This window comes from Herpailurus yagouaroundi, unplaced genomic scaffold (assembly GCF_014898765.1).
Source record: "Herpailurus yagouaroundi ecotype Mexico unplaced genomic scaffold, PumYag 29, whole genome shotgun sequence".
NCBI classification, from domain to species: Eukaryota; Metazoa; Chordata; class Mammalia; order Carnivora; family Felidae; genus Herpailurus; species Herpailurus yagouaroundi.
This window is the reverse complement of record NW_024412377.1, coordinates 41,883,472-41,905,321: the sequence shown is the minus strand read 5'-3', so window position 1 is coordinate 41,905,321 and position 21,850 is coordinate 41,883,472. Positions and strand designations below refer to the sequence as shown.

Sequence of the window (21,850 nt, the reverse complement as noted above, 5' to 3'; positions counted from 1 at the left end):
AACTGAATGTCCAGCTGGGAATAAGGGCTCCTACAGAATATAAAGAGCCGGAGCCCGGAAGCCTGCTTAGAGGAGCACAGCGATTAGGGCCTCGGGGTCACATGTGCTCCACTGCGATTCCTGAGATTCCTGAGCCACCACTTCCCAGCTGTACAGGGGTGGCACTCGAGGGAGCTCTGAGCCCTGGCCTTCTCATCTGGGTCGTGACAATGGTAGGATGGCCACCGCCTATGCTGGCCGAACTCGGTAGTCATGCTCATGGGGCACTCTGTCTGCGGTGCTGTGCCTGGAGCCAGCGGTCACTCGATCACAGCCATACCATTGTCATGGTTGCCGTTTCCTGATACTCCCCAGGGCCGCGCAGATTCCAGAGCACCGGTCAGAGAGGATTTGGCGACAGGTCTGCCGTAGTTGTGTAACGAGAGCTCCGTGAGGACAGGAGCTGTGTCTCAATCATACTGGCTGCCCGCTAAGCATTTGCTGAACTTTTTGATGGGCTAGGGCAGTCTTCTCATTTTAAAGATTTAAAGAGAAGTGAGCGTCCAAGAGGTTGTTTGACTTAACCGTGGTCACACAACCAATGGAAGATAAAAGTCCCTAGCGTTAGACTCACACGAAGCTTGTTGCTACTTGGCTGAGTCATCAAAGAGTGGCGAGGAACACAGGCTGTGCCCAGTCTGGTCCCTCCCAGCTTGGCCATTTTCCAGCTGTGGCTCTGGGGAGATTTCTTAACCCGTCTAAGCTTCCAGTTCTTTATCTGCAGACCGTGGAGATAATCACGGTAGCTGCTTCACATGGTCATTGTAAAGATGAAATGAAGCCATGCGTATGGGGCTCAGTGCACTGGACAGGTGCCTCACCATTCGTGTGTGACCTCCAGGGGGTTTCAGGTGTGGGGGACAAGGGAGGGGGTATCGGGGGACAAGAGGACACCGGGGGGGACCCTGCGAGCCTTATCACATTGACCATTGATGGCGCTGGACTTGACGCTGAGCTTAGGGTGGCTATGGCAGTAGGGGTAGGGGGGTAGGGGCAGTAGGCAGCCCCTTTACTCAGAGAGTTCACACCCCCCAGGACAACCCCCCTCCCTTACCAGGTGGGGGGACATCTTCCAGCTGCAGGGGAATCCTATCCCTGCTGTCTCCAGTCAGGAAGGCTCTCGTTCACCAATTCCTAACCCGCCCCCCCCTTCTATGTTCCCTCCTGGACCAGGTCCTGTCTGCTTTCTGAGGACAGACTGGGGCACTGGGACAGCATTATCTCTTATGTCTAAAGTTTATTTAGAACCACGAATACATTTCATTGATCTTGTTTGGCTTAGCGGAGCCTTAGGGAGGTACAGTGAATTCCAGTGAGGAAAAGAACACAGGAAGAAATGGTTTAATCATTGTTTATAAAACTTCAATCTTTCACTAAGTGGGACAGACAGGCTCAGAAACCCAAGATGGGTGATAATTGTTCTCTGGGATGCAAAATAGTTTGCCAAATAAAATTAGGAATCTATTTTAAAATGTATTTAAGATCAGACCACTAAGTATTTATTGTTACTGGTGAATACCCAACTAAGATCAATTTTCTCTCTGCTCCCCCACCCTCCCCATTTAAATCAAAATGAGATGGCACAGAGCAGAAAATAAGCCAGCAGGCAAAAAAGCACTGTTACTTGCTCCCAGGACTGCCTCCTTTCTGCACACCAGATGCAGCATGAATGACGCCTTCAAGCAAAAGTTCTTTACCACAGCCAGTATGGGTTCTAACGCAGGGAAGGTTGGATTTATTTAGAGATCTCAAAGGTAGAGTCTAATTTCCATAACAAGACACAAGTGAATAATTAACCTTCTGCAAACCACAGGTTTAATAACCCCTGTTTCAGCACCTACATGGTCAGCCCAGTGGGCGCTCTGACTTGTGAGATCTCATTCCTGGGGACCTTTTAGACTCTGGAATTTGTAAAAATGCTTGGAAACAGCTTGCAAGTTACCGTTTCAGTAAATGAAAAGCAGTGGGAGGAAATACAATTTCTCCCCCCCCCCCCTTATGTGACAAGCCTCTTTACGATAAAGATAACTCCTCCTTCTTTGTTTTCCAAGTCAAGAGAACATACAGCAAACATGATTTAAAAATGAAAAAACAGGAAAGTTGTCAGTACGGGGGTTTTTACAAAGGGCTCACATGCCCCGTTTGTTTCAAGTTTTCTTTCTTATTTTCTAAACGGCAACATAACCCAATTTCCATCTCATAAAGGCTCCTGAGCTGGAGAAAGAACCAGGGTGCTACGTTCACAGTTTTTTTTTTTTTTTTCAACTTTTTTTTTTTTTTTTTTTTTATTTTTTTTTTTTTGGGGCAGAGAGAGACAGAGCATGAACGGGGGAGGGGCAGAGAGAGAGGGAGACACAGAATTGGAAACAGGCTCCAGGCTCTGAGCCATCAGCCCAGAGCCTGACGCGGGGCTCGAACTCACGGACCGCGAGATCGTGACCTGGCTGAAGTCGGACGCTTAACCGACTGCGCCACCCAGGCGCCCCTACGTTCACAGTTTTTGATCATGTTTTGAGATGACTTTCTATATGCCATGCTTTAGCAAGCTAACGCGTTCATGAGGTATGACGACCCACTGTAGGGACGGAAAGGCAGATCATCCTGGAAAGGAAAGCAGTCCGCTTAGCAGGTGTGACCTCAGCGTTCGGGTTGGGGGGAAGGAACAGAGAGGAACCTTTCTGGTGGCCTTCCAACTCTGTGAGCCCTTCCAGAGAGACCTCCCTCCAGGCTGCCTTCCTGCTCCTTTCCTCACCCTCTTAACCCAGGGCCTCTGCATATGCTGTTCCCTCTGCTTGTCAGAACTCCCTTCTCCTGCCAACCAGTAATGCCCTCTTCAGCTCTCAGCTCCCTCATGACTGCCTCAGGGAAGTTTCCCATTCTCCACTACCTCTGTCCCCCTACTTTACATGAGGATAGCATCACTCTCCCTGTGGTGTGGACCATAGTGAAGTGTTCATTTAACCGCGCATTTCTTCAATTAACATCAGCGACCCCCACTTGAGCCTGAACTCTACGAGGGCAGGAACAGCCCCAGCTTCTGCAGGTGCCTGACACAGCGCATGCTTAAGGTACTTGAGCGATGAATGAAATCTCACAAACAAGAGTTGGTAGTCAGGCAGCTAGTTAACACGATTTAAAAACCATGTCTATCATGGCGGATCAGCACCGTAAAAAGATGCCTGAAAGAAGAAAAAACTAGGTAACAATAGTCCCCGGGGAACAAAAGGAAGCAGAAGTCCAGTTTCTTACTTGGCTAAGCTCTCCAAACCCTCTTTGGTTGAGCTTGTAACCCTCGCCTGAGCATGGCTGCCAACAGATTTAGTGATGCCCGTTTCGTAGTTGGGGGATTTTAACCCCCAACATATAAATTAGGAAATAATAATGACTAACACGTATTAAGGAACCCAAACTAACTACTTGAGTTCAAGTCCCGTCCCCCGCGATGCCTAGCTGTGCGCCTCTGGGACACGTGCGCAACGGCCCCGTGCCTCGCGTTCATCACCAGTGATCTATGAGCCCACGTACTTCATCAGTGGGAACGGCGAGAATGCGTCTAGTCCAGTGTCTGGCACGTAGTAAGTTCTCAGTAAACAGTAGCAATTTACATCACTCTTCCGTGCACCCCTCTGCTTTAAGAGACTTCTATGTATTATTTACACACTTTAATTCTTATGACAAGGTGGGCTAGGCCCGTCGGGCAGGTGGCAGGTTGCAGGACGGGAAGAGCAGCGAGGGGCTCTTCAGGGGTGCCCACCCCAGGGCTCCTTCGCGGCAGCTCCGGGTCAGCTCCGCAGAGGAGCCCCCACCTGCAGCCCTGCGGCTTCTCTTCCGAGCTGCTGCTGCTGCAGATCTCCCCATCGGGGGCCACGGGGCCGTCTCGCTTCCTTCCTCTGAATTCACAAGCGCTTCTCTCGGAGCCCAAGTGAAGGCCAAACAGTGGGCACGATGGTCCGCGCGGGTCGGACCAGCATTGTTGGTCACTAAAACAAACACTTCCTGTTGTCCCCGGGGGTTCGGGGAAGACCGCGGTTCACGTGGGCTGGGAAAGAAGGAAAAGGGAGCAGCGGAGAAAGCCAGCTGCAGAGCCAATGCCTCGGTGCTGACCGCTCGCCAGGAGTTAAATATAGCCCCTGTGCGAGGCAGGGCAGAGGGAGGTCACCTTGGAAGGCTTTTGTGTGTGTTCGTTACCGCTGGCGCAGGAAACCCAATATCCTTCATGCCGAAGAGAAGGGTGCAGGTTTGACTCCAGAGGCCAGAGATACAGAATCCTAAGGGAGGGAGGTGGGGAAGAGGGAGGGGAGGATTTGGGGGGTTTGGTCTGAGAGGACTGGTTTGGGGCTATGCCTCCCGCCTACCAGTGTGGAATTTGCGGTGAGGCATTTAGCCCCTCTCAGTGTCCCCTTCCTCTCCAGTGAGGAGGGCTTCAGGATTGCCCATGTGTTGGTAGCGGGGAGAGGGTTTGTAAATCGTGGGGATTATTATTAGGGATCGTTGGGGAGCACACTTCTCTGATCAACTGTTATTTCAGGAAGATAGGGAGGCCAGAGGCCAGGGAGGTAGCAGGTCAGTGGGGAAGCGGGTCATGGGAGCCTTTGTGGGGACTCTCTTCCCAAGAGTCAGTCAGGCCTGGGTGACAGGCTCGGGGAAGCCCTGCATCTTAAATGGCCTTTCCAGCAGCAGCTCTGCTCAGGTCTCGTCATCTACCAGCAGAGCCCTTGCTCTGGGCACCTGATTTCTCAGCCCTGGGCCACCAGGGAAGCCGTTTCCAGACAGGAGGGGGCGGGCCAAGCCACTGACTTCCGAGGATATAGCTTTTGGCTGTGGGACTGGGCTCTCCCAGAATTGTTCCTTTGTCTGCAGATTCCTCCCTATTTAGCTCACAAAGGAAATGGTTCCAGGAGGAAGTGGAAAACTGTGACACACACATGCTCGCCCCCCACACAAGATGGCAGCTGTTTCCCCCTACGGCAATCTGCCCCACCGCCTTCACCAGACGCTTGGGGGGGACAGACACAGTCCCGGGAGTGGCCTGGGAGTGGCTTGGGATACCGGAAGATAAAAGCAGGTAGTATTGTTAAGCTCTTAACTGATATTCCAGATGTTGTGCTAAGCATTTTGCATAGATCACCTCACTTAATCCTCATGCAACACTGTGAGGTAGGTACGTTTTTTACCCTCTGTTTTACCCGCGAGCCAAGTGAGGCTCAGAGAAGCCCGGTCATTTGCCTAAAGGCACACAGCGAGCAGAACCAGGATTCAAACCTAGACCTAACTCTAGGACCTAAGCTTCCAATTGCTGCATTGTAATACGTTCTGGCCTTCTAACAGGGGTGCTCTACCATTGCTGGAACCTGCAGTGAGCACCTCATGACCTGTCCCTACTGGTGTCCATTCACAAGACGGGTGCCAGGCCTGAGGCCTGCATCGGGCAGGGCTTTCTGTTTCGGAGAAGTTGGAGTTTGAGCACCCGTCTCACCCATAGCCCGCGGCGGACACTGAGGACCCCAGGGTCGGGGTATGCAGATAAGACAGATAATGATAAGGATATCCAAGAATGACCATGAGCATTTATTGAGATATATCCCATGAGCTAACACTTCTACTTCTTTTTATAAATAGAATTTCAGGTGGATAAAAATGGAGTTAGTCCTAATCCTTGCTTCAGGAGACACTGTCGTCATTGGTTCACATGTGCCGCACTTTTATTTGGTTATTGACTTATGTCATCGGTTACTTTCGCTCATGTAGGAAACACCCACAAATCTACCACTCAGGGCAAACGCCGGGGTCCCGACTGTATCTTTATATCTAACTACCGTCTCCTGCTTCTGCCTCCCCTACCCAAGCTGACTGCCATCCTGAATGCTGTAATTGTCACATTCTCGCTTTCCCTTCTGTATAGTGCTATTGCAACCAGGTATATCCACACATTAAAAAAAAAAAAAATCTGTGGTTGTTTTTAACCTCATTAAAAGGGTATAACATTTGGGGCTCCTGGGTGGCTCAGTCGGTGGAGCGTCCGACTTCGGCTCAGGTCATGGTCTTGGCGGTTCGTGAGTTCGGGCCCCGCTTCGGGCTCTGTGCTGACGAACAGCTCGGAGCCTGGAGCCTCCTTCGGATTCTGTGTGTGTGTCTCTCTCTCCCCCTCCCCTGCTCATGCTCTGCCTCTCTCTGTCTCTCAAAAATGGATAAGTGTTAAAAAAAAATTTTTTTTAAAAAGGGTATAAATAACATTGTAGGGAATCCTTTGTGACTTTTTCTTTACTATCATGCTGCCGAGATTGACCCGTATTGTTGTCTGTCGTTGCGCTCATTCATTGTGTTGTGTGATACTCGGTTATGGGAATGTTCTCTATGGCCACCACTCTGTGCCTATTATCTCATCTAATCTTTGCCTCAGCCCTATATGGTAGGATGGTAGGAGCTCTTCTTATCCCCGTTTTACCGAGAAGAAACTGAGGCCCAGAGAGGCTAATGAACTTTCTGGAGGTCACAAGGGCCAGGTAGAAATCGTTCTGCCTTCTCACTGTCCACCGTGTTTTGGTATAGAGGAGAAAACTCAGGATGTAGAGCCGAAAGCCCAGGGCTCAAGCCCCAGCTCCACACTTCCCGGCTGTGTGACCTTGGACAACTGGCTTCATGTCTCTGAACCTCAGTTTCCTTAGCATTAAACTCAAGTGATGACAACTGCCCTTCCCTACCTCTCAGGCCTGTTGTGAGACTCAAGTCTGAGAGTGTCTTTGAAAAGTGAGAGCCCTGAAGTTTTGTCAATCAGCCGACTGTGATCAATCGCATCTATGCCATTTGTTTCCCCTCTTTCCAAACAACAGAGAACCTGCAGGATTCAAGAGATGTGACTGAACAGCATTCCCACTCAGAAGGCCAAGGATGAGGCTGACATGACAGCCCATAGAAACCTCCGCCTATGAAAGAACCAGAAAATCACCAGGAGCTGCCTCAGGCTGCACTATTTGGAACGCAATACGTATTTACCTTTGTTCTGTTCAATGGTTTTTTTTTTTTAAGTTCTTTTTTTTACTATTTCTTACCTATTTTCAATATCTGAGGCCCCACCCCAGTGCTCTTTGCTCACGACAGTTCTTCTGCCTGGCTTGTTCTCCTCCAAGTGCTACCAAAGACTAACTGTGTGACCTTGGGCAAGTTACTTAACTTCTCTGTGCGTCCTCATCTGCAAAATGGCGATCGTGATAATACCCACCCCTTACAGGGTTGCTGTGCGGATCCAGTGGATTGTCATCCAGTGGCTCACAGCCACACCTGCTATATCCCAAGTTGACTTATTGTTTTTTAAAATCTCTCCCACTCTCCAGACGGTGCCCACTCATCTTTTGAGGGTTGGTGCAGCTGCCCCTTCCTCCAAGGGGTCTGTCCTGCTTTCCTGGACAGGTGAGGCCATCCTGTTACACCCTCCAGAGCAGGTGACATGTTCAGGACCCTTCTGCATTAAACTGAACCGTGAGGGGAGAGACGGGGTCACTGTTGCCCAGTGCCCAGCACAGCAGCGGGTGCACAGCAGGTGCACTGGGTACACATTAAGTGACAGCCCAGAATTCAGAGAAGGGCCAAAGACTAGGGAGAAGGCTTTAAAGCCTGCCTCTGACAACTGTCTCCAAGAGTAGAAGGACTCAAGGGGTGGGGGAGTGGAGCCAACTTGTTCCTTGGGGCACCGGGGGCACTGCGTGGCAGACTTGGACCTGTGGGTGGGGGCTCCAAGATGACACTATCAGGTTCACTGTGTAGAACTTTTGGAAATCTCAACTAAGAAGAGAGACCGATGTCCCTTCCAAGAGGGGCTGAGCCCCCCCGGGACAGCCCTGTGGCAGGAAGGCAGGGAAAGGGCCAGTACAGTGGGGAGGTGGGGAGTTGGGGAGTCGAGGCATTGGGCAAATGGGGTGAGAGATACCTGAGGGCAAACCTGGGATTTGCCTTCCCTAGCCTAGTGACCCCAGGCAGGTGGTGTCACCTTAGGCTTCTCCTCTGTGACACAGAGATGATGAGAGTGCTCCCCTCAGAGGTGGTGGTAAGCACAAAGAGAGGTAGTATGTGGAGGGATGAAACTATACCAGCACCCGAGTCCTTCTGTAAAGGTTGGTTATTACTACCGGTGTTGTTAGCAATCATGGGATGCGAACATCACCCGGGACTTAGCCCACCCATTCTAGATGGGGGGCTAAGGTCGGGCCTACAATGCCCACCTGGACTGTGGCCCAGCCTCTCCTCCTCCCTCCCTTCCCCTGCCTGCAGAAGCCTCCCAGTGCCAGCCCTGGATTGGATACCGAGCAGGCGCCCAGGACTCCAGTCCACAGGGAGCCCAGCCACCCTGGGGCAGGCTCTGGAAGACCCTTGGGGTGATTCCTGGCTCCAGGGCTGGGGCAAGGCTCCAAGAAAATGATGGTAGAAGGTCTTGGGGATGGGTGTTAGGCATAGCCCCAAACCAGTCCTAACTGGTCACCTCTTTCCAGTATCTCCCTTCTGACTGTCTCACGAGTTCACTGCTGGCTCTACCCATTTCCCCCAGCCACAACACTTACATCATCCCCCTTCTGCTCACAACCAGTCAACAGCTCCCCGGGGCCCTGACGCCAGTTTCCTTTGTGACACGGATGATGATAGACCTTCACGCGCTTTCATGCCTCCCTGTGGCTTACCCCTAATTCCTCTGTCATTCTGTCGCTTCCCAGGATGGGCAGGCCGGAAGCCAGGAGCCGGAGGGAAAGCGGTACAGAGGGAACTTGGATTCCATTCGAATTCATTAAGGCGATCGTTTACAAACCTGTATTTTAAGTATTCGGTTTTTTTTTTTTTTTTAATTGAATGCTTCCTATATGCTGAGTGCTTTCCTTGCACGAATCCAATTATCCCCACGGGGAGACAGGTGATTGTTATCTCCATTTTTGGTTGAAGCAACTGAGACTCGGGGGATTAAATGGACGAGTAGAGCCAGGATTCAAAGCCCAGGCAACCTGACACCACAGCCAGGGCTCACCCAGCTCCCATATTATGCTGCCTCTATTATTAGTTACAAATCTGAGCAACCAGCCTCTCGGGGGCTGGGGACTGGGACACACCCCGCTGGGGACCTGGAGGAAAAAGCCCTACTCTATCTGAGGACCGAGGCTCCGTTTAACGTCCACCTGCTTCTCTAGGCTGTAGGCAAGCCCGCCCCATTGCACCCTGAGCACACTTCTGCGCCTTTCTTCTTTCCACTCTGGCATTGCCTCCCTCCATGCTTCTGAGGTTCCTGGCTAGAAAGTGGTCCACGAGGCCTCTGGTCCTTTACTATATTCTCTGATGGACAAGGAGCAGATAGGACCTCACGTCACGGGCACTGGTGACCAAGTCTTACTTTCTCTGCTTTGCTAGGAGACTCTGGGGTGCAAGGACCCTGAGCTCCCCCTCTGTAACCTGATCGGTCTCTGGCTTCTCGGCACACTCCTAGATCATTTTTCTTCTGGATCCAAGTGGAGCTAAAAAAAAAACTTCCCCTTGGTTTCATATCAGCTGCGTCTGCTCTCAGCAAACCCTTCAACAAGAATGGGCAGGAAGAATAAATATTTATTCTACAAATGAATAAATCTGATTCCATCTTCAAAAGAAAGCTGCAGCATAAATTATCATAATTTCTCCATTCTAAGAGGGCACTGATTTAAAGACGTTTTATCTGTTGAAAAACAGCTTTGGGGGGGGGCGGGAAACAAACAGAAAAGTAACTAATTGATACATCGACTGTAGGATAGGTTCTGATTTTTTAAAAATGTGTTTCCATACCAATAAATGTTGTTTTTTAAAAATATAATCCCATTCAAATTTCACCGTGGTTTTTTGGCTCTTGTGTTCTCAGAAAAAAACTCCCAAGCCTTGCTTAACCACAGTGAAGCACGGTGGGTATTAGCAATGTATCCTGGCCACGTTATGGCCCTGTTTAGCCTTGCGGGCTGCTGGTCAGAGAGGGCATGTCCTGGCCATCCCCACACTAATGGCGGCCCCCAAAGCCAATTGCCATGTTTTCTCCCCAGCAGCGATTATGTCTGTGCTCTGTGACTACCTCACAACCACGTGAGTAGCTCCATGGAAAGCCAACCTGGGGGTCCGTCGTATGCCCTTAGGCAAGATGCTGTCCCTTGAACCTCGGTTTCCCTAGCTGTGAAACAAGACACATAGGATTAGATAGGTAATTTTCAAGTGCTTTCCTCACGGAGTTACGGGAACTGCATAGCTTCCTTGGGATTGGCGGGGCAGGGGATGGAATGAACTCTGTTCTCATTCCTACCTCAACCTGATCAGCCACATTGCTTAAGATCTTGTTTGCAAAAGGATTCTGGGACTACAAGTAGTTTGAAACACATGAGTAAATGGCATTCTGGGCCCTTCCAACACTGGTCTTAAATACATACTCTTGTATGGTCTAAAGGATAGAGCTTCATTTCTTAGTCTGGACACCCTTAGAATCCTTCTTACCACCGTGCTCCAGGGAGATACTCCCAAACTCTATAGTCTAATCCAAGGGTTGGCAAACTTTTTCTGTAAAGGACCAAAGAGTTCATATTTTAGACTTTGCGGGCCACATATGGTCTCTGTTACAACTACTCAACTCTGGTCCTGTGGTGAGAAAGCTGCCATAGACAATACATAAGGAATGGCTGTGTCTGTGTTCCAATAAAACTTTATGTACAAAAGGAGGCGGCGGGCTGGGTTCGGTCCACAGGGGAGGTGGGCAGATCCCCGCATTATAATACTTCGACCTGACAGGTGGAGAGACGGAAGCCCATGCAGGGGATTCTGGGAGGCGGGTTTGCTTGGGATCTCTGTCTCCTGGACAGTGGGCGCGCTCCTACTGATCCACGCTGCTCACTTAGGCATGATTCTTTGCCTAATTTGAACTGTGGGCATCTGGGGCTACACGTTTGAGGGCGCGGTGCCCGGAAAAGACACGTGCCCCACTTCTCTCTCTCAAGAGATCAGTTTTCCCCAGGTTCTTGGAGGGCTATAAAAAGCCCCTGAGCCTGCCTCCTGCAGGGCACGCTGTCGATAAATTCCCCGCAGCTGGAATGACTGCAATGTGGTGCCGCCTTCTGCCCCTGCTGCAGCCTGGCGGCCTCACAGCTGCACCAGGGACAAGAATCACGCCTGGCCAGCTCTGAACCTCCACTCTCACTTGGGGCGAGGCTGGGATTCCCCAAATGGAATTTTAGATGGACGACAAGGCCTGCCTGGGCCCTCTTGGTTCTTTCCGGGGGGGGGGGGGGCCCTGAGAGCTTCTCGAATTCTAAACACCAGAACTCTGAGGACCACAGTGGGAGGAGAGTAAAGGCTCCGAAATCAAATCTCATGCCAGCTGCCTGGCCATATCACTCATTGGCGGACGGTGTCCCCTTTCCCTCCCCTGCTTCCCGCCACCCTCTCTGTCTCCACCTTGAAATCTTTACCTAGTAAGTCTTCGTGGTTTATCTAGCCAGTCCTTCCTATAACTGACTTGGAGATGACCCTCCAGCATTTGGTGAAAAAAAAAAAAACAACAGGTTTGGAGGTGGGCGGGGCTGTGTAAATATATTGGACCTTTCTTAGCCTCAGTTTCTTCAGCTGTAAAACAGGGATACTAAGGGAATAGATACACCACAAAATTCAGTTATCCACTGCAAGTAAATTACAGGAAACAACTTTAAAATGCAACAGAGGGCAAAGTCACGATAAATATTCCCACTGAATTCCCTTGTGGGGGTGGGGGCTCGAAAAAGGTAAGCATCACAAATACATCAAAAATTATCTACGCATTCATACACTGGCACGAGCCACATTCCTTCACGGGGAATGTACTTACTGGCCTACTGCAGAGCTCGATCTTGGCATAAACTTTTAATACAAAAGCATATTCACAGTTTTATAATTCATATACCTGCCCCGGCTGGGATTTTAGAAGAGGAAAGCCACACACTGTAGGCTCTTCACTCATAGCTGGAGGCAGCGGTTTGGGATGGAATTCCCCCCTCCCCCCCAATAAAACAAAGGGCATATTTTATGCACAGGAAGGCTAAAATGCACGGATGTCATGATCGTGTGAGGATTAAAGGATCTCACATACAAACGTAGACTGTCGGGGCGGCCTGGGTGGCTCAGTCAGTTAAACATCCCACCACGGCTCAGGTCAGGATCTCTCAGTTCGAGGGTTTGAGCCCTGCATCAGGCTCTGTGCTGACAGCTCAGAGCCTGGAGCCTGCTTCAGATTCTGTGTCTCCCTCTCAATCCCTCTGCCCCTCCCCTGCTCATACTCTCTCTCTCTCTCAACAATAAATAAACATTCTTTAAAAATTTTTTTAAAAAAAGAAAGAAACCAATGGAGACCGCCTGACTCCTGGTGAGCGCTCAGTTGACTGTTATTATAGAACATCTGCTGTGTGTGAGACACTGGAAACGAGAAGACAAGACGGTCTCGGACCACAGGACTCATATATACATAGGAGAGGCATTTGAGTTATTGTAGTATGATCTTCTAAAAGCCAAGACTGAGGAGGGTGGGGGTAACCCCAAGTCAGAGAGGAGGTAGAAGGCGGAATGTGGCAGGGATGTTTTCACAGGTGGGTGAGGCTGAGCTGGTCTCTTTCAGGGAGGGATAATAGCAGGGACATCTCTCCGAAGCTCAGTTTTTGCATCTGTCCGGTGGGGAGATGTCTCAGCTGTCTACTTCACAGGGCTTTGGCCAGAGTTGCGAGAAGCCACAGAAGAGACGGATGGTTCAGGGTGCGGTAGGGAAGGAGAAGCCCCGAGATAAGCATCGGCATCTTTAGAGGTTCGCTGTGCCAAGATTTTTTTGGGGGGGGAGGGGGTAGTGTGTTCAGATATATTGTGGACTGCGATAGAAAAATTGCTTGGCTTTTTAAAGATAAAATGAGACATTTCAGAAGACTACTTTGGGCCAAAGATCCAGACCCCGCCGTGCCACTTGGCTGAAAAGCATGAAAGGCAGTGCCCCTGACAGCAACGGGGAATCCTGGCAGGTGTCTGAGCAAGGTCAAGGGTCATGATAAAAGGAGTGCACTGCTGATAACCGTGAGCACATCAGACTCACCTGGGAGCTTTGCAAAAAGCACACACACCCAAACCTCACTCCAGACCCACCCATCAGACCTCTGGGGGGCATATGTTCAGGAGGCTCCAGAGGAGAGGACTGTGAGTCCAACTGGCGTCATACAGGCAAATAGAGAGTTGGTCCTTAGGGCAGTCTGGAGAAGGTGAGAGCAGAAAGAGGAAGCTCCCATAGGATAGAGGAGAGAAGCCATCCAAGAGACATTTTTCAATAATAGTCAACAGTAGGGGCGCCTGGGTGGCGCAGTCGGTTAAGTGTCCGACTTCGGCCGGGTCACGATCTCGCAGTCCGGGGGGTCACGATCTCGCAGTCCGGGAGTTCGAGCCCCGCGTCGGGCTCTGGGCTGATGGCTCAGAGCCTGGAGCCTGTTTCCGATTCTGTGTCTCCCTCTCTCTCTGCCCCTCCCCCGTTCATGCTCTGTCTCTCTCTGTCCCAAAAATAAATAAACGTTGAAAATAAAAATAAAAAAAAAATAGTCAACAGGATTTAAGGTCTTATTGGGTGAAGGATGAAAGCAAAGGAAACAATGGATAACGATGAAGTCTGTGTTTCTGTATCCCGAAAATGACAGTCACTGAAATGGAGAATCCTGGCGGCCATGTCCAACTTCCACTCTGTGGATTTTGTGTTTTTTTCTTTCACTTGTTCATCATCTCCACAGACGTTTTTTTGAGCATCTGCCACATGCCAAGCGTTATACTAGGTGCTAGGGAAAGAGCTGGGAACAAAGGTAAGGAGGGCCTTCTCCTCACAGGGCTCACATTAACGGCTAATTCAATCCCCCAACCGATTATAATTGTGAGAATAGCAACGAATACGAAGGAAGTGCAGGGTGCCAGGGGCACCTACAGAAGGGAGATGTGGCTTGGGGGGGATTGGGATAGGCTGCCTTGAGGAAGTAATATTTGAGCATACTGCAAAGGATGCACACGATGAGCCAGGTGGAGGTTCAAATCTATAGTTAAAATTTTTTTTTTTTTACATTTTATTTATTTGTGATAGAGAGACAGAGCACAAGTGGGGGAGGGGCAGAGAGAGAAGGAGACAACAGAATCGGAAGCAGGCTCCAGGCTCTGAGCTGTCACCACAGAGCCCGATGCGGGGCTCGAGCTCATAAACCATGAGATCATGTCCTGAGCTGAAGTCAGATGCTTAACCGACTGGGCCACCCAGGTGCCTCTTAACATTCATTTATTTTTGAGAAACAGAGACAGAGTGTGAACAGGGGAGAGGCAGAGAGAGAGGGAGACACAGAATCGGAAGCAGGCTCCAGGCTCTGAGCCGTCAGCACCGAGCCCGATGTGGGACTTGAACCCACGAATGGTGAGATCATGTTCAGGAGACGATAGAGTCACCCATTCTAACTGAGCCAAAGTCGGACACTTAACCAACCGAGTCACCCAGGCGCCCTTAGTGACAGTTGTGCTTAACCTATATGCTACGGTGGTCCCCATAGGAGCCATTCTGTGGTTCCCTGATCTGTGGCCATTCAACCTCTGCTTCATTATGTCCCTGGGCATCTCCAATTCTAGTACTGAATAGTTCTTTTCATTTGGATGCTTCTAGATCAAGCCTAAATCAGCCTCTGTGTAATTCTCTTGTACAGCCTTCTGGAGAGTCTATTATCTGTTCTACAGGACTCATCCCATGTCCCCCTTTCAAATTTAGTCTCGTTCACAAACAGCCCCATTTCCTTCAATAGCTCCTCACGTGGCTGTGTTGTTAGCAGAAAAAGAGAAACAGGAAGGGTGATCTGATTCAAATAAGAGGAGTTCAGAATTGGGTCACTCGGAGTTTGAGTTGACCTCCGAATGGAAATGCGCCACAGGCGGGAGGTAAGGCAGGAATGGAGCCCATCTCATGGCTGAAGATAGACACTGAGAGTCCCCCTCAAAGCGGCTTGGTTCCCTACAGAAGGAGTGTAGAGAGAGGGCTGAGGTGGTGGGGAGAGAGGGGCAAGAGACACGAAACAAGAAAAAAGCAAGCGATCCAGAGGGGAAGGTGGAAAATGACAATCAGTAGGCACCTACCACGGGCCAGGCACTGGGCGCTGGGCAGATATTACCACAGTCCAGTTTCCCAACTCTGGATGCCCTTCTTCCTGCTTTACAGACCGCGGGGACCAGACTTAGCCCGGCAACTTGCCTTGGGGTGGGAGAAGCTCTGATAACAGTGGGACTGGGGGGCAGGAGGGGAGGAGGGAAAGACTTCTGGGATGGATGGAGCAGTGGTTATTTAACCTAGACTTATTTGATCCCCAAATCCACGCTTTCCCCATCTCCGCCAAGTAGCAGAATACAGTTAGAGGAGTGGAGGGTCCATAGCGGTACAGAGAAATCCAGGAGATGGGGCTTGGGAGAGGTGACGGATGAGACAAAATGGAACCATTTGTGACCCCGAAGAACAGGCTTTCTGCAGAAGGTGTGACTGGAAGGGAGAATGCAGGAAGGAGTGTGGGGGAAGGAGCAGGAGGCTGACATACGGACTGTGTACTTGAGAAGTCTGGCCAGAAAAGGAAGGAGGAAAATGCTTAGGGAGAGAGAGAAAGAGAGAGAGAGAGAGAGAGAGAGAGAGAGAGAGAGAGAGAGAGAGAGAGAGAGGGAACGTGTGCAGGGGTTTTACTTTTTTATCCAGTTGCGTGTTTCTTTTCTTTTATTTTATTTTTTTTTAATTTTTTTTTTAACGTTTATTTATTTTTTTGTGACAGAGAGAGACAGAGCATGAACGGGGGAGGGGCAGAGAGAGAGGGAGACACAGAATCGGAAACAGGCTCCAGGCTCTGAGCCATCAGCCCATAGCCCGACGCGGGGCTCGAACTCACGGACCGCGAGATCGTGACCTGGCTGAAGTCGGATGCCTAACCGACTGCGCCACCCAGGCGCCCCGCGTGTTTCTTTTAGAAGGGTAAGAAAGGTATGAGAACCTGATGGTATCCAAACACAGGATTGTTTTTTCCCAACCAAAGATCAGAATGGAGTAATGATAGCTTCTGGCAGGGTTTGGGGAGGGAGGAACTTACTTGGCAGGGTTCTCACCCATGTGACAAGTGGGGTTTGAAACTGATATTTGAGGGAGAGGCAGAAGAAGACCTCGGCAAAAATGGAGACGCCAAAAGCCATGGAGGCTGAGCGGGATAAGAAAGTGGAAGCAGTGACCAGGGACAGCAGAAGAAGCCTCAACGGGGAAGAGAGTAAGTTCAAATCTCATGGCCCCATATGGCCACATACGGCCATTGCAGAGAGTGGCTGAAATCCAAGTAGTTGTATATGATAAATATAACAGCTAGCACTACTGACGATTTCCTAAGAGCTAGCTTTCCCGTATTACCTGTCCCCATGATGCTGTGAATGAAATAAAACTGAAGTTCAGAGAAATTAATTGATCCAATTCATACAAGATCATATAGCCAGAAAGTTCCAGTCAAAACTCAAACCCACATTTATCCATTCTCTGAACCATTCCGGTTTACTGAGTCTCTAGGCTGACCAGGGCGATGTCCACAAACATATTTGGATGGAAAATACGAATATGCTTGAGTATTTCTTTCAGAAGGGCAGTAATGGATAGAAGGAGTCAAGAATGAACTTGGATGTTGGGGAAGAGGTATGTCCGCATGGGAATTCATGGCCTTGGTGATGGAGGTTGTGTGACGAGCCAATAGGAGGAGCTACAGGTTGCTTGGCCCCTGGAAGCTGTGGATAGGGAAGATGGGGCTTCCCTCACATGGCTCTCAAAGCTGGTCCAACAGAGGTGCAATAGTTAGAATGGGTGCCTCTATCGTCTCCTGAACAACAACAATCTCATTTAACGAAAAGCAGAGTTTCAGATTATTTCTTGAGTTGGCCAGCAGATGAGATGGTCTCCCAAGGAATACAGGCTGCAAACGAAACTCCCATCTTGGGTTGAATTCAACTAGTTGAAGAAGCCCGAGTGGTGAAGTAGAAAGGAAAGTAATCTTGGGGAAATCGGTTGCTTCACATGTGGGCAGATCAGAGAGAACCTTGGACATTAAGAAGGCATATTACAAAATCAGGAAAAATGTAGACCCAAGGCTTTAAGGGGAGGATGGCTTGAGAAAACTGTGAAGACACAACCAGTCAGTGGGCATGAGTAAATAGGATAAACAAGAGAAAATGGACAGGTTGGCATACGTATCAGTATTTTCTCAGCCGCTCAGAGAGGTCAGTTGGACAGTGGTCCGGTTAGCGAAGGTCAGAGACGGATTTGCAAGAGACACGCTCCACAAAGGAGCTCCAGAATACAGAGAAGATTATGACACGGACCCTGTCTGGGAGTTGTACACGAAGCTGTCTAGCTCAGTCCTTAAAACAGAGCCGGGGCTCAAAAGCTGTCATCAGAGTCAGACCAGCTAGGGGGAGGGCCAAGTGAAGCTTTATAAAGCGATTTTATTATGTGGAGTCTGGTGAGAAAAGACAGTAATCACAATAGTATTGGTTGAGTGGGTCCCACATGCGAGGCATTGTTTGAAGAACCTTCCATGCAATTAATATTTACAACGACTCCAAGAAATAGGTATTATCAGTCTCCGTATTTTTTAATCCTCATATGAAGATAAGTTAATTTGTCTTGTAGAAGGTGGTATTTACGGCCATTAGTCTGTTATTCTCTTCGTACGATATTCATGAATTGGGAAATCCTACCGAAAGGGATTTCATTATAGTCTGAGTGGTTTTTCGGTCTGTTCTGGCATCGTATAAATCTTGCTTTACTCATGGGAAGACACACAGCCTGTCTGAAGAGAAATCCTAATTCCCAGGTTTGTTTTCATTCCTGAGTTGGTTGACTTTGGTGCTGAGCTTTGGTGCAGTAATTGCTGGTGAAGATATGAACAGCACAGCTGAGGTGTGAAGGGGCAGGAAGATATGGCGTCCAAGCCTTGCTCTAGGGCTTGGGCAGGTCACCTGCCACAGCAGAGGTAGTCAGGAGTAAGTCTAAGATTAAGACTTTGGTTCAGTGGGGCACCTGGTGGCTCAGTGAGTTAAGCGTTTGACTTTGGCTCAGGTCATGATCTCGTAGTTCACAAGTTCGAGCCCTGCATTGGGCTGTGTGCTGACGGCTCAGAGCCTGGAGCCTGCTTGGGATTCTGTGTCTTCCTCTCTCTGCCCCTTCCCTGCTCATGCGCTCACTCTCTCTCTCTCAAAAATAAATAAAATATTTAAAAAATTAAAAATAAAAAGATCAGGACTTTGGTTCAAACCCAGCTCTATCCCCCACGCAGCAAGTGACTGCAAGTTAACGTCAGTGACCCAATCTTGCTCCTCTGGACTGGACTGTACCCCCCTGAAATTCATGGGCTGAAGCCCTAACCCTCCAGTGTGACTGTATTTGGAGACAGGGCCTTTAGGGAGGTAGTTATGGTTAAATGAGGTCATAAGCGTTGGGCCCTAATCTCATAGGGCCGATGTCCTTATAAGAACAGGAAGAGACACCAGAGAGCTCTCTCTCTCCACATGTGCACAGAGAAGAGGCCACGTGAGGACACAGCAAGAAGGTGGACACCCACAAACCTGTGAGAAAGGCCGCACAGGATCCAGCCTGAGCGGCACCTTGATGTTGGACTTCCAACCTCCTGAACAGTGAGAAAATACATTTGGTGTTTAAGCCACCTGGTCCATGATATTTTGTCATGGCGACCCTAGCAAACTAATACACCTGCCCAGCCCGCTTTCCGACGATGAGTTCAGTTACTGTTGTTATCAATACTGAAGGGTAGTTTCCTCCCCAGTATCTTGGGCATGACGTCCAACTCTCCACATGGCAGGTGTGGGGTTGAAATGAGACCTATGCTTCTTAAACCTTCCCTGATAACAGAAGTGAGGGCACACACCCACCTGGGGACAGGGGCACAACAAGAAAGTTCTGCAGGAATGATTTTTGAAGTCTCATGTTTTCATTTGGAAATGCACACAGGTTTCACATTCTAGTTCATACACAGTCTGCTTTAATTCATACAATGTTCGTAATAACTCAGCAGGGTAGACAACTTGGGATCTAGTGGTCTTTCGTGCCCCGGCCACATGACCACCTTACTCACAGTTGGAGAAGGCCTTTGCAAGTCACAAGGAACTGTTCTGTTGTGTATTCTTTTTAAAAAATCGACCTTAGGGGCGCCTGGGTGGCTCAGTCGGTTAAGCGTCCGACTTCAGCTCAGGTCACGATCTCGCGGTCCGTGAGTTCGAGCCCCGCGTCGGGCTCTGGGCTGATGGCTCAGAGCCTGGAGCCTGCTTCCGATTCTGTGTCTCCCTCTCTCTCTGCCCCTCCCCCGTTCATGCTCTGTCTCTCTCTGTCTCAAAAATAAATAAAACGTTAAAAAAAAATTTAAAAAAAATCGACCTTACAGTTAATCAACGTGGGGTACTCTACCAGGTGCGTTTTGTATCACTAGTTAACGTACTGAACCACTCTCAGTGAGCTCCTCCTGTGTGCCAGGCACTGTGTCAGCAGAGTGACCACACAGATCCACTCCCAGCCTTCCAGAAGCTTACCTTTGGGCAGCGAAGGTAGACACTAAGCATATAGTCCAAACACTAACTCTTAGAGTTAACAGCACATTGAGGCAAGGGCTGTGAAGGAGAAGAAAAGTGGGCTGGGAACGCCAGCAGCATGGGAGAGAGCTCTAGAACATTCTGAGCACCACCAGAGTCCAAGGAAGTCCGGCTCCCTAGGAAGAGGGCTCTGGAGACAGCCTTCTTCTTTTTTTTTTTAAATTTTTTTTTCAACGTTTTTATTTATTTATGGGACAGACAGAGACAGAGCATGAACGGGGGAGGGGCAGAGAGAGAGGGAGACACAGAATCGGAAACAGGCTCCAGGCTCCGAGCCATCAGCCCAGAGCCCGACGCGGGGCTCGAACTCCCGGACCGCGAGATCGTGACCTGGCTGAAGTCGGACGCTCAACCGACTGTGCCACCCAGGCGCCCCGAGACAGCCTTCTTAAAGGAGGCGTCAGTTATTAAGCATTTTAAGCCAGGCGAATTACCGTCACCTTGGTCTGTCTGATGAGGACACAGGACATTTCCTACAACCCGGGGTAGGCTAGATCTGGATTTTTGTACTGGGGACCAGGCGGGGTGATATTTGACAACTTTTCCTGGGCGGGGGTGCTCTTTGCTTTAGATCTATGATGCGGGGGTGGGAATTGAGGACTGAGGGACATTAGAGGTGCTTCTCTCTGGTGAGTGCACTTCCTGGTGAGTGCGGGTGCTCTTTGCACACTTGCCCAGGAGTCAGTTAACAGGTGAGAACTGCTTTACAAATCACAACCTCAGTCTCCAACGAGCCAAACAGAAGCCCCATCCATTTCCTGCCTGCCCTTCCAAGCCCGAAAAGAGAAGGTGTATGCAGTGTTTTGTGCTGGGACCAGGTGGGTGGAGAGCTTGTCCGGAGCATCTTGAACGGGAAGCCACGTCCCCTAGAGCGCTGGAAATTCCTTGAGCCTGGCTTTCCCTCTCTGGGAGAGCAGGCAGCTTATCACAAAACCTGCCCATGCGCTCATCCCTGATTCGGGCGCCCTAACTGCTTCCACACCCCTCATCACTGTTCTCCCCGACCCCCTTGGGGACTTCAGCACAGCAAACCGGCAGATGGAGGAAAGGTGTGAGATTATCAGGGAGCCAGAGGAATTTTCCATTAATAATAATAGCAACGAGAATAACAACGCTTCTCAAATTGGCACAGCCCTGGCCAGTTTACCGAGCGCATTCACACCTGTGACCTCGCCCGCTGGCAGAGGCAGCATTTAGGACCCTGGTGTTCTGATTCCCAGCCCTGGGCCCTGCCCACATGCCCAAGCAGGCCACTTCTTTCCAGACAGGCGCCTTTTGGCCTCTTCTTAAGTAGGGTCCCCCTCAAGTGCTGCTCTTCTCTTATTTATGTCAACTTACACAAGCCCTCACCAACCTCTGAAACTTCTACCAAACACACTCTACTCCTGCAAAAGCGTGGGAGCAAGAAGGGGCCTCGCAGACATCATCAATCCAACTTTGTCACTAGTCCAGAGAGGTAGAGGGATTGGGCTAAGGTCACACAGCTTGTCAGAGACACCCACGCGCACACTCACACGCACGCCGGCCCCTCCTTCTCTCAACGCCCTAGGCAGCTGCAAACTTAGGTCACCCGGGCGTCTCGCGGGGCACACGGTGGGGACTTCACGCGCCCCGTGTTTGGGAGTGTAACCTGCCAACCCTATTTCACTCTTCCGGAGGGGCCTGGGGTGGGGGGTGGGGGGTGGGGGGGGAGGAGCTCCCGGTCCTCAGGACTCCCGGGGGGGGGGGGGTGGCATTCTTTCACGAAGTTAAGACTCTGAGTGTATGAAACACACGGGAGGCGACTCAGCCCCGCGACGCGAGGGACTAATCTACACCCGGGATGCCCCGGCGGCAGGAGGCACCTGTACACCCTGCCTCGGGCCTCCCACCCCCGGCCGCGCGCCCGCTGCGACCCCTCGTCAGCTCCCACCCCGCGCCCTCTCCGTCTTCCTCGCGGGCTCCCGGATCGCCGTTCTCCCTCCCCGCCCCGCGCGGCCGCAACTGCGGGCGCCGCGGCTCCTCTTACCCCGGGCTCGGTCCATGGCGCCGGCCGTCCCCGGGCGCGCGAAGCAGGGCGCAGCGGCTCCGGCCGGGCTGGCGGCGGCCAGCGCTGCGCTCTCCAGCCCGGCCCCGCGGGAGCGCCCTCCGCGCGTCCCCTCCC

General features: G+C 50.6%; 1 protein-coding gene across 1 annotated transcript in view; it reads right to left on the bottom strand.

Annotated features, from left to right (window-relative positions):
• AFAP1L1 (actin filament associated protein 1 like 1) overlaps positions 1-21,818 on the bottom strand; it is a 63,428-nt gene extending 41,610 nt beyond the window's left edge. The window contains exon 1 of the mRNA XM_040497271.1: positions 21,716-21,818. Coding sequence (XP_040353205.1) covers positions 21,716-21,731 — 16 coding nt within the window. The 5' untranslated portion in view covers positions 21,732-21,818. The remainder of the gene's footprint in view (positions 1-21,715) is intronic.
• Between the last annotated feature and the right edge of the window lie 32 nt (positions 21,819-21,850).